At 32.3% G+C, this 14,900-nt stretch overlaps 1 protein-coding gene and 1 long non-coding RNA gene across 2 annotated transcripts; both read right to left on the bottom strand.

Moving 5' to 3' along the window:
* Window positions 1-2,468: 2,468 nt before the first annotated feature.
* Window positions 2,469-3,885, bottom strand: LOC139886168 (uncharacterized). Its single transcript, XM_071869918.1, has 4 exons — window positions 3,731-3,885; window positions 3,123-3,313; window positions 2,955-3,054; window positions 2,469-2,844 (listed from the first exon to the last, which is right to left on the bottom strand). The coding sequence occupies exons 2-4, from the start codon at window positions 3,288-3,290 to the stop codon at window positions 2,588-2,590; spliced, it is 525 nt and encodes a 174-aa protein (XP_071726019.1). The 5' UTR covers window positions 3,291-3,313; window positions 3,731-3,885; the 3' UTR covers window positions 2,469-2,587.
* Window positions 3,886-4,675: 790 nt separating this feature from the next.
* On the bottom strand, window positions 4,676-8,736 carry LOC139886167 (uncharacterized). The gene is made up of 5 exons (XR_011772299.1): window positions 8,498-8,736; window positions 8,312-8,411; window positions 6,199-6,238; window positions 4,971-5,626; window positions 4,676-4,885 (listed from the first exon to the last, which is right to left on the bottom strand). It is a non-coding gene; the product is annotated as an uncharacterized lncRNA (long non-coding RNA).
* Window positions 8,737-14,900: the final 6,164 nt, after the last annotated feature.

Genomic DNA, 14,900 nt, shown 5'->3' with positions numbered 1-14,900 from the left:
TGGCATAGCCATTTTACTAGTATAAATATCTATCTTTTGTATTGTGATGGATAATGAGAAAGATATCAAATATGTTTTCTAACAGATACAACCCGTAGAAATGAAGCCTAGTCAACTAAAGTTTCATGTTTCGGAACGCTGGCAGAGTACACACACAACGAGATGACCATTTTTGCTAATGTTGGCCCACTCGCAAACGCACCCGAACTCAATCAAGTGTGGCAAGTTGGGGGCTTGTATCCGAAGGTTGTTCCTCAAATGCGTGCAACAGAGTTTCAGAATTATCAATCTGTTGGTGACATTGATTATTCATCCACTTTTTCAACCATATCTTGACACGAATTGCATAATTTGCTTGTATAGGCTCACACATTGACATCCTTAAAACACACTCATGGTAACAAACTCTCGGCTTAAAATTTGGAATCTCTATCACTTTTAGATATTCCACTAGCATGTTACAATGTGTACTGTGAATGAAAGTTCTTTGAAGATCAAATGTTGTGTTCATTGATTAAATTAATGACAAGTGAGCATCATAGTTCCTATTATGAAGGGGGATTAATCGGTCGGTACTTTGCAAGGAGTAATTGGCAATTCGGGAATTAATCGGAGATTAATCAGATATATGTGCAGATATAGAAGAAAATCATTAACACGAACATAAATTTTAAAATAATTATCTAAACTTTTTCATTTTGTTCAAAAGCACTAAAGTCCTAGCTTAAATTAATGTTAAAATGTTGATCAAATTTGATTTTGACTGACCTTGATTACCAAATTTAATTTTGACCTATCAATCGACGTTTGGCCGATTAATTGAACGTATTTTGAAAAATCGGAACGGACTCCTCTTAAAAATAAGTAATCGGCGAGTAATTGGGTTTTTTACAATATTGCATGTGATACTAATATAGAGCTAGACATTGCATCATTATTGTGCTGTTTTTAAATGTAACTACTTTTTATCTTTTAGCCTTTTTGCTGTCCTAAATGATAAAGAACCTGTTCTTATTGGTATAAAATCATAGAGGCCAACATTAGCATACACGACAATAAAATGAACACCAAATAAAGAAAATTACATCAGATCGTACCTTACTTTTTTTTTTTTTTTTTTTTTTTTTTTTTTTTTGTTTGTTTGTTTTGTTTTGTAATCATATGTTACAGTAATCATCAAGCTGCATAGCTGTAAAGACCAGAAGGATTGAATTTGAAATGTTTCTAGAGATAGGAAACTTCAATATTTTTTTACCAAATGAAGTTTACCTGTAAAATTGTACTCCGTATTACATTTTTCTAATGGAGCTGTGATAGTCACTAAAAAGGAGTCGTATCCACAGGTTCTACAAATTACATCGTAAAAAACACCGATTTGACCCCTCCAAATATTTTTTTTGTTTGGCGAAAAAAAACCCCGATAACTTTATTAATATAGCGAACGAGAATACAAAGCAGCCCCCAAACGAGCCAAACCAGAAACTAAACGAAAGAGCTAAAAGATACAAGTATCATGACAGTCCTACATACATTTACATTTACTATCCATATAACTAGCAATTAATCTCCAACAAAATAAGCTTAAGAAAAAATATCAATATCATGAGTGGCTATGAGTATCAGTTGTACCCTAATCCTACTTTTTCATTTTCTTGCATTTCATTTTGACATACATATGTTGGAATGTGCACAGTTCTTGTGAAGATCTTCCACATTTAACTGCTTATCGCCCACAACGCATCCGTAGGCATAGCCCAGAGAAGGCTCCAGTGGTTGGGTGGATTAGGCAATCAACCCACATCAAATAGGTATGATTGAGCCAGAAGCAATGGTGGCTTTCCACAACAGTAATGGAAAACAGTATACCTAACGATGATAGCAAATTATTGCCAGTCAATGTTGCCAAAAGATCTTAGCTTACGGGGTTCAGGCCTTTCAACTAGGTTTTCAAAACAACGAGATTACCATTTACGCGACTGTGGGCCCGTTTTCAAGTGGGTCGCTTGTTAATCAAGTATGACAAGCTGGGAGGTTGGGTTTGGATAACGTCCCTCAGATGCACGAGGTTTCACAGCAGAATCTTGAATTAACAGGAGAGCTTGATTTCTAGGCTGAATAGACATGTTAATGCAGTCTATATTTATTTAATAATAACAAGGATGTAATCAGTTTTGAGGCCTATGAATATGTAACCATTTTACCAACTAGTTGATGCAGATCCTCATACTTTTGCTTGGTTACCATATCTCCAAGGTCACTTGTATACAAAATCAAGAAAAGATAGACAGATCTTTAAAGAAAGATCTTCAAATTTTATTCTTCTTGACAATAAGTTGAACTTTTTTCGCATTGCAAGTCATAAAAATATCCAGTAACTTCGCAAAGGGGAGTCATGAACAGTAGAAGGTTCAAATATCCATCTATGTTGCAATCAGATAATAAAATCATGTTTGGTACAATTCACAAAATAGTAGTAATAATAATATATTCCCGAAAATGCAAACCTCGACAGAAGTATTCTACAAATCACTTGTGATGCCTTACGTGTTTGTTACATATTAAGATACTAGTAATTCAATTTTTTTGATCAATCAGCAGGAAAACCAAGATGTCTATTGATTAGTTTAGCAACGGGAGTAGCATCACCTGGCTCGTATGGAACAATAGAATCTAAATCTAATGATTCAATGACCTGGTACAATGATTGAGGGTGACCACAAAACAAATGCTTCCTTTCAGCTAGCTCTTCAGCAAGCTCACTTTGATGGTTGTCCATCAGGTCCTCATTCACTACCACTATTAAAGGTTTGGCTAGCTTTAGTGTTTCAAATATACTCCCTGAACCTACATATAATAACGTGAACAATGTAAAAAAAAAAAAAAAAAAAAACATATCACCATCATCAATCATCAATGAAACTAATAAAAAGTTAAGCTTGAGTTAAACATAATACCTGCATGACTTATAACAAGAGATGCTGATTTTAAATAGTCTGCAATGCTAGAACTAAAGGTAAAGTAATCGACAGCCAGTGATCCATATTCACCATTAGACTGCATTTTTATGATATAAAGTTAATTCAATCACTCAACTGAGAAGAGATAACTGCAATTCATGATACCTTTTTAGGGAAGTACGACCCACGGCCCATTTGAATGATAAGGTGAGTGTAACCTTTCTTTAACAAGGCTTCTTTGACTTGGTCGGTATCGACCGTTTTAACAAGAGAATCGAACGATGTCGTGCCAACAGTCACAAAAACACTTGTTTTAGATTCATTGTTGTCCATTTCGGAGGTAGTCCCTTTTGCCCCTAAATGATCCACTATCCTTAATTAAATCCAAGTTCTAAAACTAAGCTTATAGATTAGAAGCAACAAACATACGTAAGGTAATTCATTGCATATAAACTACTGATTTGATTTAAAAGATATACATAATAATATATAATACTAAATGGCATAACAATTCATTCATATATTCTAATATATAAATACTGCTCAATTGAAGCCTAAACTTATATCAACTTCATCAATGTAATTCTAACTTGATGTTAGATCCAAAATCAAACGATGCACTTGATGCAAGGATCCTAACTGACAATATATACAGAAAGATTAATATAACGCTCAAATTTCAATTGCATCAAAACACTTTTAGTTTTGAACCCTAAAAGCAAAAATAAGTGAAAAAAAGGACTCGCGAGTCTGCTGAATCACTCGGTAATTACCTGAAATATGAACTAAGAATGATCGTATCTTACAAGGCACGAGCTAATTATTGATCGGAATATGATGAATTTGGTCGCCGGAGTAGACAAAAAGAGGCCGCCGGCTAGAAAACGACTGCGCTATTTATATTCTTTCATCACGTATGCAGTTCAGATGTTTTTTTTTCAAAATAACCACACTATTTTACGTTATATACATCATAGCCCCTGAAGTTATTATCTTATTCATATAGCGAAGTTATTATCTTATTCATAAATACGCTATTAATTTGTTACGACTTGCGAGTTATATTCAAGGCCAAAACCAAAATGACTTGACCCTGTATTCCTAGATAAAGACAATATTGAAGTGAACAAACTACGATTAGCTATGTGATACGATTGTGTATTCAATTCGCTCTATTTTAATGCATTTGTCAAAAGTTAAATCTTATTCTATTCTATCATAAGTAATCGAAGTCGTGGATTTTGATTTTGTATTCAATTCGCTATATTTTAATGCATTTGTCAAAAGTTATCCTTATTCTATCATAAGTAATCGAAGTCGTGGATTTTTCATGGCTTCCGACACAATTTTAAGCTTATAATAATAATGTAGTTAAAAACTTAAAATGTGATAGCGAACTAGTAAAAATTGACTAGATTTGACAAAATTTTCATATTTAGCCGTTACTTGTATTTAAAATGCCATACATGGTCATCCATCGACATCATGATCATCTTTCTTGGTGATACAATGCAAGGAATCTTGAAACTTGTCAAAGTAGTATAAACACTAGTGGCACTCATCGTTTGGTTTGACAAGTTAACAATGGCAAACAGCCAAACCATGTAACAAATTAACATTGGAAAGAATTGGACATAAACCAATCCAGTGATCCACATTTATTCTGTAAGCCAAATAGTATATTTCAATTTGATTAGTTTTTTTATAAAACAGTCCGAGTAAGAGAGGTTTAAAGCAGCCAATCTGAAGTCAAACTCGACAGCTCATGCAAACCGAATAATAACAGGAATAAAGGTAACTTATTCATAGGAGCCCAAAATAAAGGATATGCAAAAAATGTGGAGCAAACTACCACCCAGTAAAGCACCTTTAAGTATCACAGGAACAACAGCAAGAGAAACTTCATGCTGACACATAGTATATTGTGTCTGCATAGTTTGAAGAGTATAAAAATCAAACCAAAACAACTTATTGATAAGCAAAACACAAAATAGCCAACAGAGGATAAAATACCTTAACAAGGGCCATCCCGTAAGAAATACACTACAGGGCAATACTTAATAGATTTGCTAAGGCCACTCTCAGCTAGCTGACAAGAAGCCTCCAAATGGTCTAGGCAACCATGGGGTTTTCGCTGATGTGTGCCTGTATAATTATAGTATGTCCAACCTCTGTGCCACTAACGGATGTTATTAGCTTCTAATATGCAAGAAAGTTTTTACTTATTATACAAAACTACATATATATATAATTATACTAAATCCATTGAACTTAGAATATGTTATTCGTTAAAACTCACAGTTGCAAAAGTCGGCTGAGACGGCCGACTAGTCCGTTCAGTCACAAGCTCACCCTGATTCAAAGAAAAACGGCCAAAAAGTCGGTCAACGGTCAAAGTCGGGGAGAAGTCGGGAAAAAGGTCAAAATTCGGGTCAACGTCAGTCAAAAGTTGGGGTGAAGATGAAGATCAGCCGAAGAAGATGAAGATATGGTGAAGGGAAAGTGTACCTGGTAGTAATGTATGTACAGAAATAATAAAATGAAATTTGGGCGTGCAAAGATAAACTGAAGGTCAATGACCTTCTCAACCCGTCTTGACCGACTAATCCCTTCAAGGTCCCAACCTCTGGCGACTTAAGCAACTTCTGTTAAAATGAGCCTGCAAAGCCCTTACAAAGGATGGATATACAATTATATTTAGATGTATTGAAAAATATGCTTGAAACTGATTTTCATCTACCACACCTTACAGAATATATCACTATGTTTAAGAGAATAAAAAACATTCCTTTTAGATACTATATGCATCTACATTAAGTGCAGCAGACGATATACTGTGTGTCTATGTCTAATAGGTGAAACAGCTCTACTCTAATCTTATAATAATAACAACTCATCTACATGGAACTTGGAATCTGGATGTACATTGGGATAATAGATCCTATGAGTTAGACAAGATTTCAGCAGAGACAGCCACTTTCAGCCTAGGAAAAATAAACACCCAAGTCAAAATACGAGTTAAAGTCACAATACCGAAGATCAGTTTTACACACATCTAAATGTTTTTAAAGTGCTATGTCAACGTTGAATTTCTTTAAAAAATACCATACAAGTTTTGCAACAACTGCCAGTGTTATTTGTACAGAAATAACCACTAGAGAAAAAAATTGAATCGTAACTGAAATAAAATATTAGCTATATATCCTTAATATTAAGAAGTGAAAGGATTTGTCGAACTTACCAAATGCTCATACTTCAACTTCAAATTTTGATACTACAAGCTGCACGATTGAGAACTACTACATGATTAAATGAAACAATGGTACTACATAAAAAAAAAAAAAAAATAAAATGGCAATTCCAAAACAGGTAACAAAAGCTCTCGATGTGGTACAGATAAGTCCATTACAATTTTGTAAATTATGGACCGGGTCAAGCTCGAATAGCATTGTCAAATATTAAGCAGACTCATCTAGTTATACCGTTTAAGTGGTATGTACCGTGTCAAACACGGATAGCAGACCCTTATAGCGAGTCTGGTAAAAAAACTAAGATACAATTTTTTTAGTTGTTCTCCGAACAGTAAAAACAATTAGATGCTTACAAATTAAGTACGACTGATCAACCAAATCCCAGAATGCTTAGAGACATTTTAGTTTTAGATTTCATATTAAAGGAACTTCTTAATTCAAAAATAAAAAAGGGAATCAGATCAGAAGCAATACAATCCAAATGAGAATAGTGTCTATCAACCATTTGGAACAGGAAAAGGGCAGCAAATAAAAATAATTACTTTTAAACTGCAGAGCATCGAGAATGATTATATTGATGGAAAATATCCCTACACGACATGATAACTTTGACCTAGGTACAAATGGCATGACACCTAACTGCAATACATGTTATAACTTACATGGCTAATATACACCAGTTACTAAAATGATTTTTTAGTTAAAAATCTAAACTTACACCGGCAACATTGTGGTTGATAGGTTACTTCCGTACCGCAAGCCCTTTGTGGCTTATTTGTTACCTAAGACAATCTCATCAACATCAAACAAACACAATACTTCACCAATGTGGCTTATATTGAAAAGAAAAAAGGAACACACTTATAAACACTAGATTTATCACAAACTAGTCAACAATAGGAGGATGGAATATCTTAGCATGTATCATCCCTAAACAGCAGCACTACAATGCAATGCCTAATAGGATGAGGAAGCAGCAACCAAACAGAATATGGCTTATTTTATGGAGAAAAAGAAACACATTTATTATTTATATACTCATGATTTATCATATACTAGTCAACAATCTGAGGATAGAATACCTTAACATGGGCCTTCCCAAAAATGCAGCATTAGAAGGCAATGCTTTAATAGGATGAGGAAGCAGTGAACGCGAACAGATAAGGCGAGGCCACATGGCACAAGGCATAATCATACATTTTTTCTTCATGTGAACCTGTATTTTGTGGCATTTTCCTTTTGATCACTTGTACAACAGACCTGTAAAAAAATAGGTCCAAATATTGTACAATATCTGAAAGTAATTTAATTCATATTGTTTTTCTTTGAAATATAGTTTACGTAAATAAAAAAGGAATATGTTAACAAGCGATTAAGGGCCTCAATCAGACAATTCACATCCACTTTATTTTCAAAAACATTTAGCTTTGACTCTTTACTGAATACCCCTTAATAACCAGATTTGTCACCTCAAACAATTTATAATACATATTTTAGTATACAGGTGCTCAAAAAATGAACTTCTGAATGCAAAAAATGAAAAGGGGAGGGAGATCCCCCACATAAAGCTTATCTAGACAGAAGCAATAACTGTAAATACGAATTGTAAACTTCAAATTGCAGCATTTAGAATGATTAAAATTAATGCAAAATATACCTGCAAAATATGAAATATTTGACCTGGGTAGAAATGAAATCACACCTATCTGTTTACCTTTTTTCATTTTATTCCAAAAATCATCATGTCGACAGCATATAAGCAAATGATCACTCCTTTACCAAAGTTATCATACTCGTTGTATACACACTTGTGTGCTTGATTCAACTTAATTATACTAGACAAGACCACCACGCCAAATTTCTGTATTTATGTGGTTTTTCACGCATGTTCATATAGCATAGTATATCAAATATGTCACAAAAACAGAACTTAGAAAAGCAGTTTTTCCAGGTTTAATGTATCAATCCAAGTAGTCTAATAACTGAGTGGGGGGAAATATAGTATCATATCAATGTAGAAACAATATTACAAGTATGCACAAAAACAGTGAGCATCGAATAACCACTATTTCACGTACCAAAAAAGGGAAATGAAGTACTAACCCTCAACCAATATATTCGCATGAAAATACCTTAAGTTGTTGAAAACTTAAGCTTCGTAGCTTCCAATTCTTTCACGCCAAATTTCCTTTCAGTGACCCATCTATTATCAAAATTTAACAACAATAAGATCAGCCCCAAATTTATTCATAAGATACAGAGAGAAAAGTTCATAATACAAAAACTCACTATGGAACTTTTTCAGCTGAATCAAACCTCTCTAGATTTTATGTAACCAAAAAAGACAACTTAACCCATAATACCCAACTGATATATTTTAATCTCAAATTCAAGAAATTAAAGAGTTAACAAAATTTCAATTATGGAAGAATGAAAAGGGGCCAGCTAGAGAAACTTCATTGATATGGAGTAGATGTCACCTGGTAAATTGTCCTTAGATATCATTGGAACAACAGCTAGAGAAACTTCATGTTGACTGAGAGTATATTGTGTCTGCATAGATTGAAGATAATATATATATATATATATATATATATATATATATATATATATATATATATATATATATATATATATATATATATATAGTGGTAGGATCAAGAGGGAAGTAACCAATCGGGGGGAAGCAAAATCTTTTTTTTTTTCGTTTTTTTGGAAAAACTTTGTTCACGAACATTATAGATTGGATGAAAATATGAACATTTAATAGAGACACTTTGTGATAAATGTTTTTATTTTGACGGGAAAACGCTCGAAGAACTAATATATAACAATTATCGTGTTTTTCGAGCGTATGTTGAGGTTTTAGATATTAGGGTTTAGATATTAGGGTTTATAGGGTTTAGATATTAGGGTTTAGAAATTTAGGGTTTAGGGTTTAGATTTAGGGTTTAGATTTAGGATTTAGATTGAGTTTTTAACACGAACGGTTTAGAGTTTAGGATTTAGGGTTTAGGGTTTGGTGTTTTGGGTTTATGGAATAAAGCCCACACCAAACCCTAAACCCAAAACTCTAAATCGGGCTAAATTTTACTTCACAAAACATGAAAAAAAACGTTAACATTCTTCACGAACAATATTATCTTGAATGTTATTTTTGTCGATCGTTTTCCCGCCTAAATAATAACATTCATCACGAAGTGTCTTTTCTAAATGTTCATATTTTCGTGTGATCTTGATGCCTGAAAAAAAATTCCAAAAAAAAAACGAAAAAAAAAAAAAAATTGCTTCCCCCCGCTTCCCCCCCGGATTGGTTACTTCCCCATTGATCCTGCCCCTATATATATATATATATATATATATATATATATATATATATATAGGGGGGCAGGATCAATGGGGAAGTAACCAATCCGGGGGGGAAGCGGGGGGAAGCAAATTATTATTTTTTTTTCGTTTTTTGAAAAAACTTTGTTCACGAACATTATAGATTGGATGAAAATAAGAACATTTAGAAAAGACACTTCGTGATGAATGTTATTATTTTGGCGGGAAAACGCTCGAAGAAGTAATATATAACAATTATCGTGTTTTTCGAACGTATGTTGAGGTTTTAGACATTAGGGTTTAGATATTAGGGTTTATAGGGTTTAGATATTAGGGTTTAGAAATTTAGGGTTTAGGGTTTAGATTTAGGATTTAGATTGAGTTTTTAACACGAACGGTTTAGAGTTTAGGGTTTAGGGTTTAGGGTTTGGTGTTTTGGGTTTATGGAATAAACACAAAACACCAAACCCTAAACCCTAAACCCTAAACTCTAAATCGGGCTAAATTTTACTTCACAAAACATGAAGAAAAAAAAACGTTAACATTCTTCACGAACAATATTATCTTGAATGTTATTTTTGTCGATAGTTTTCCCGCCAAAATAATAACATTCATCACGAAGTGTCTTTTCTAAATGTTCTTATTTTCATCCAATCTATAATGTTCGTGAACAAAGTTTTTTCAAAAAACGAAATATTTTTTTTTTTTTTTGCTTCCCCCCGCTTCCCCCCGATTGGTTACTTCCCCATTGATCCTGCCCCTATATATATATATATATATATATATATATATATATATATATATATATATATATATATATATATATATATATATATATATATATATATATCAACAGAAACAACTTATATAAGTTGTTTCTGTTGATATATATATATATATCAACAGAAACAAAACAACTTTTATATATATATATATATATATATATATATATATATATATATATATATATATATATATATATATATATATATATATATATATATATATATATCAACAGAAACAACTTATTCATAGCAAAACACGAAGTAGTGGCACAAGGACTTCCAGTCTTTCTCAACATTATCAATCAGGAATGTGTTGGTCCTGACATACATATAACTTCCCTTTAGAAGGAAAAAAAAATAGAAAAGGGGAGTAAAAAAGATGAATTGTACCTGTTAAGTGCTTATATGACATCATGAGCACATGTACAGAATTTGTTACCAATTACCTCAACGAAAGTATCTTTGCGAGTGCTTATATTTGAGCATAACTACTTCCCAAGATGAAAGAGCTTTTTCGAGAAGTCTAAAACCCAAAAAACATGAGTACCATGTCAGTTACAATCTCTGAAAAAAAAGTAGATACTTTAGTACATACTGAGGGTAACATTTTCTTCATTCTGAAATTTCTTTTAAGCGTACATCCAACAAGGCGATACACAATATTGAATAGCATGTGTCTTACATCTTAACTGTAACACAGCTCGTCATGTGCATGCTACGTATCCGTAGATAATTAAAAAAACTGAGTTCTGACCCTAATGTGTGCATGTGTTTTGTGGCATTTACCCTCTCGAATCTTGATCACTTCTTCGACATTCCTGTAAAAATCATAGGTCCAAATATTGTACAACATCTGGAGTCTATTTATATATATTTATTTGTATTCTTTATATTATAGGTTTTAGGAAATAAAAAATGGAAAAATTTGAGAAGTGAATAAATACCTCAAAAAGAAAATGACTATCTGATTTATTTGGATATCTACTGTAATAGCTTTGACTCGTTACTGAATTCGACTCATTAGCCAGATTTGTCACCTCGTATTATTTCAAAATGCTTTTTACATAGAAAAATATGTAGACTCATCTAGCTATATGGTCAAAGCCATAGGTATCGGGTCAAGATCGGATAGTAGAACCTTTAAGCGAGTCTGGTAAAATATTAAGATACAGAGTACAATTTAAATTGTTATCAAGCCGGTATAGAAATTTAAAATTACTCACAAATTTAGATCCCTGGATATACTGTTTCACTAAACTTCAGAGTATGAACATCTGAATGCAAAAAAGAAAAAAGTGAGAGGATCCCCCAAACAAAGCATCTTTAAATGGAAGCAATACAACCCAAATAAGGCATCGAGAACAATCACGGCAGCAAATATAAATCATAACCTTTAAATTGCAGCATCAAGAATGATTAAAATTGATGCGAAATTTATCTGCACAGCATGAAAACTTTGACAAAGGTACAAATGGCATGACACCTATCTGTTTACATTTTTTTTCCTTCTTTACAGTCTACAAACTGCAATAAATGTTATAAAGTGAGTAAAAAGATGCACCAGTTATTAAAACAATATTAAAATTAAAAATAGTAAACTTACATGGGCAACATATGAGGCTGACATCTGTAAAAACAATCTGTGTAAACAGGATAAAACCGTCGTAATTCACTGATCATGCCCTCATCAAATGTTACAGACAGGGGCCTGAATCCACATAATGTGATTACATTGAAGGAAAAAAAAGTTGCAAAAAAAAAAAATAAATAAATAAAAAATAAAAAAACCCTAATATCAAAAGAACCCAGCAAAATCAAAATAAAGAGGACTGATTATTTATATTTAGACAATATCAGACAAACCGACCTTATTTCTGAGAAATTTTACAAAATCAGGAAAAAAGCCCTAGTTTTTAAATAAATAATGAAATTAACATCTAAAGAAGGAAAAAAAGTTAGGTTTAAGAAATTGAAAAGGAATCAAAAGAGAGTCTTAATTTCGAAAGATTAAACGAAAAATCAGATAAAACCCTAAGGTTAAAGAACTCAACAAAATCAAACGAAATATGACTAAATTGGAGAAACTGAACAGCATCAGAAGAAATAAGTAGAAGTTCAAACAATTTAAGATAATCAAAAGAAAAGAACCCTAATATAAAAGAAAGATGACTCGCAGACAGTAGATTAGGAAGCAGTCGATTAGACGAATGATTAGAAGAAGAGAGGCGAGAGTAATGAAAAAAGAGATCGCGTATGTGTATTTATACATTTTCATTGCGTTACTTTTACGCACTGCAACGGTCTAATTCAAACGCGTGTGATTTTCAGGTTTCCTAATTCTAAAGGCAATTTTCAATTAATAAGCACATACATACAGGGGTTTTTTTTTTTTTTTTTTTTTCTTTTTACCATCTTACCCCTGTGAAGAGCGCCCTCTATTTTGTTCACAAGGGTATTTTGATTTTTTACTTTTTAATTTTACTTTTTTACTTTTGAATTTTTTGTTCAATTATTTTTATACCAACTTTTTTTCATTTTCTTTTTACCCCTTCCTTTTTCATTACTTATTTTCTACGTGTCTAATTAACCGCCCCTCAACCTTCTTGCTATTATTGTTATTACTTTACTATTTTATTTTTTTAAACGACGATCTTTTAAAGTTATCATTAGTATACATATACATTATACATTATACATAATAACCATATATTAATTTTAAAATGACGGTTACTAAATGTTACAATACCCATCTACACCGTTAACAATATCCCTACAAGTTGTTAATAGAGAAAAATTTATAAAAAAAAAAACTCAAGATGAAAGAGCGCCCTCCGAATCACACTCATAAATACTCTTTTAGCCTCTAAACATAGTCGGATAAAGATTTTAAGAATTTCTCAGTGTCTAAACGTGTTGCAGATTAATATTTAAATACGGGAATAGGTAGATCACTCTAGCTATTTATATAAATCAATAATAAACTGAAAAAAATAAAAAATAAAAATCATTAATTCTCAATTTTAAAATGCTTACATCATAAAGTTAAGTATAATATAGACATATGTATAGCCGTATAGGTGAATAAAAATAAGATATATAGAACATCTCATATAATACGTCAGCACGACGTGAACATCAAAGGATAATGAAATTGTAAATTTACTGTAAATAACATGGAATTGTGATGAACATTGAATACAACTCGGGTTAATTTTGATGATGATGGCCGGGAGGAATCTCATATATAATGATAAATACAACTCGGGTTATACGCATAGTTTTAGCGATCCACTTTTTTCATGACAATTTCTATGATTCTAAATATATTTTTTATTATGTAAAATTGTTGTGTGGATAAACTTGTGAAGTTATTCTTTATTTTCATAATCAAACTACAAATTCTAGTTATTCCAGAAACGTTAACCCCATCCGCAAATTATATGTTTAGTTTGGTTCGATTTTAGCAGTTTAAATCGATTACGGTTTGGTTAATTCAATTTTTTCTCGGCCCTAGTCATAGTAGTATAAATACAAGAAACTAGTGGCGCTAGAGTTAACATTTACATTGGCAAGAATCAGACATAAACCATTCCATATTAACCCTGTAAGCCAAATAGTATAAGTTTGATTCGCTTTATATTTCAGTCGGCCGAGTAATTGAGGTTCTACGCAGCTACTCTGCTTTAGCTTCACATGTTTGATGGACTTGAGCCAAACAATATGTGAATAGACAGACCCAAAGGGGTTTTTTTTTAGTAAAGAAGAGATACTCGACCTATAACAATTACTCCATACTACAGTGATTAAAGCCTGTATCTTTATCTAAAATTATAAATATAAATATCTGCTTTAGAAAGTAAGCTAGAATGTGTTAAAATACAATGCAATTTTGAAATAATATAGAATTTGTAGATATGTATGGAAAAATATCCAGATATTAATATGTATAAGGAAATATCTAGATATTAATATGTAAAAGAAATATCTAGATATTTATATGTAGAAAAATCTAGATAATATAAATATTTGTAGGTGAGAAATATCTATCCATAGAAATATCTAATGTGTATAAACTTTCATGGACAAGTATAAATATAGGTGAGGAGTTTCATTTGTAATCAAGTTGTGAAAAGAGTGAGTAAGGTGTGAGAGTTGTGAGGAAGTAAGAAGAGTGTGAGTTAGAGAAGAGAAAACTTATAAGTAATATTGTAATTGTATTTTGTATTAATAAAAGTGTTCTTTGTTAAGTTTTCCGGTTAAGCCTTAGTTTGTGTTTAAGTTCTTAGTGCACTTGTGTTATTTTTATTATATGGTCGGCTCTGCCGCCTAAGTGATATATGGTCGGTTATACCGCCTGAATGATATATGGTCGACACTGTCGCCTAAATATTATTGTGCACTAAGGATTTATAAAATTAAAGGCTAACCAACGTCAAAGTGTTGGTCTAGTGAGTGAGTATAACCTAGGTCCTCTATAGTGGGTGTGTTGGGCTCATCGAAGCTTCCAACAATTGGTATCAGAGCGGGTCGTTCGGGACCATTGCTAGTGGAGGTACTCATCGGTAAACGTTGGACGTTTA

This window comes from Rutidosis leptorrhynchoides, chromosome 1 (genome assembly GCF_046630445.1).
Source record: "Rutidosis leptorrhynchoides isolate AG116_Rl617_1_P2 chromosome 1, CSIRO_AGI_Rlap_v1, whole genome shotgun sequence".
NCBI classification, from domain to species: domain Eukaryota; kingdom Viridiplantae; phylum Streptophyta; class Magnoliopsida; order Asterales; family Asteraceae; genus Rutidosis; species Rutidosis leptorrhynchoides.
This window is presented reverse-complemented; position numbering and strand designations above follow the sequence as displayed.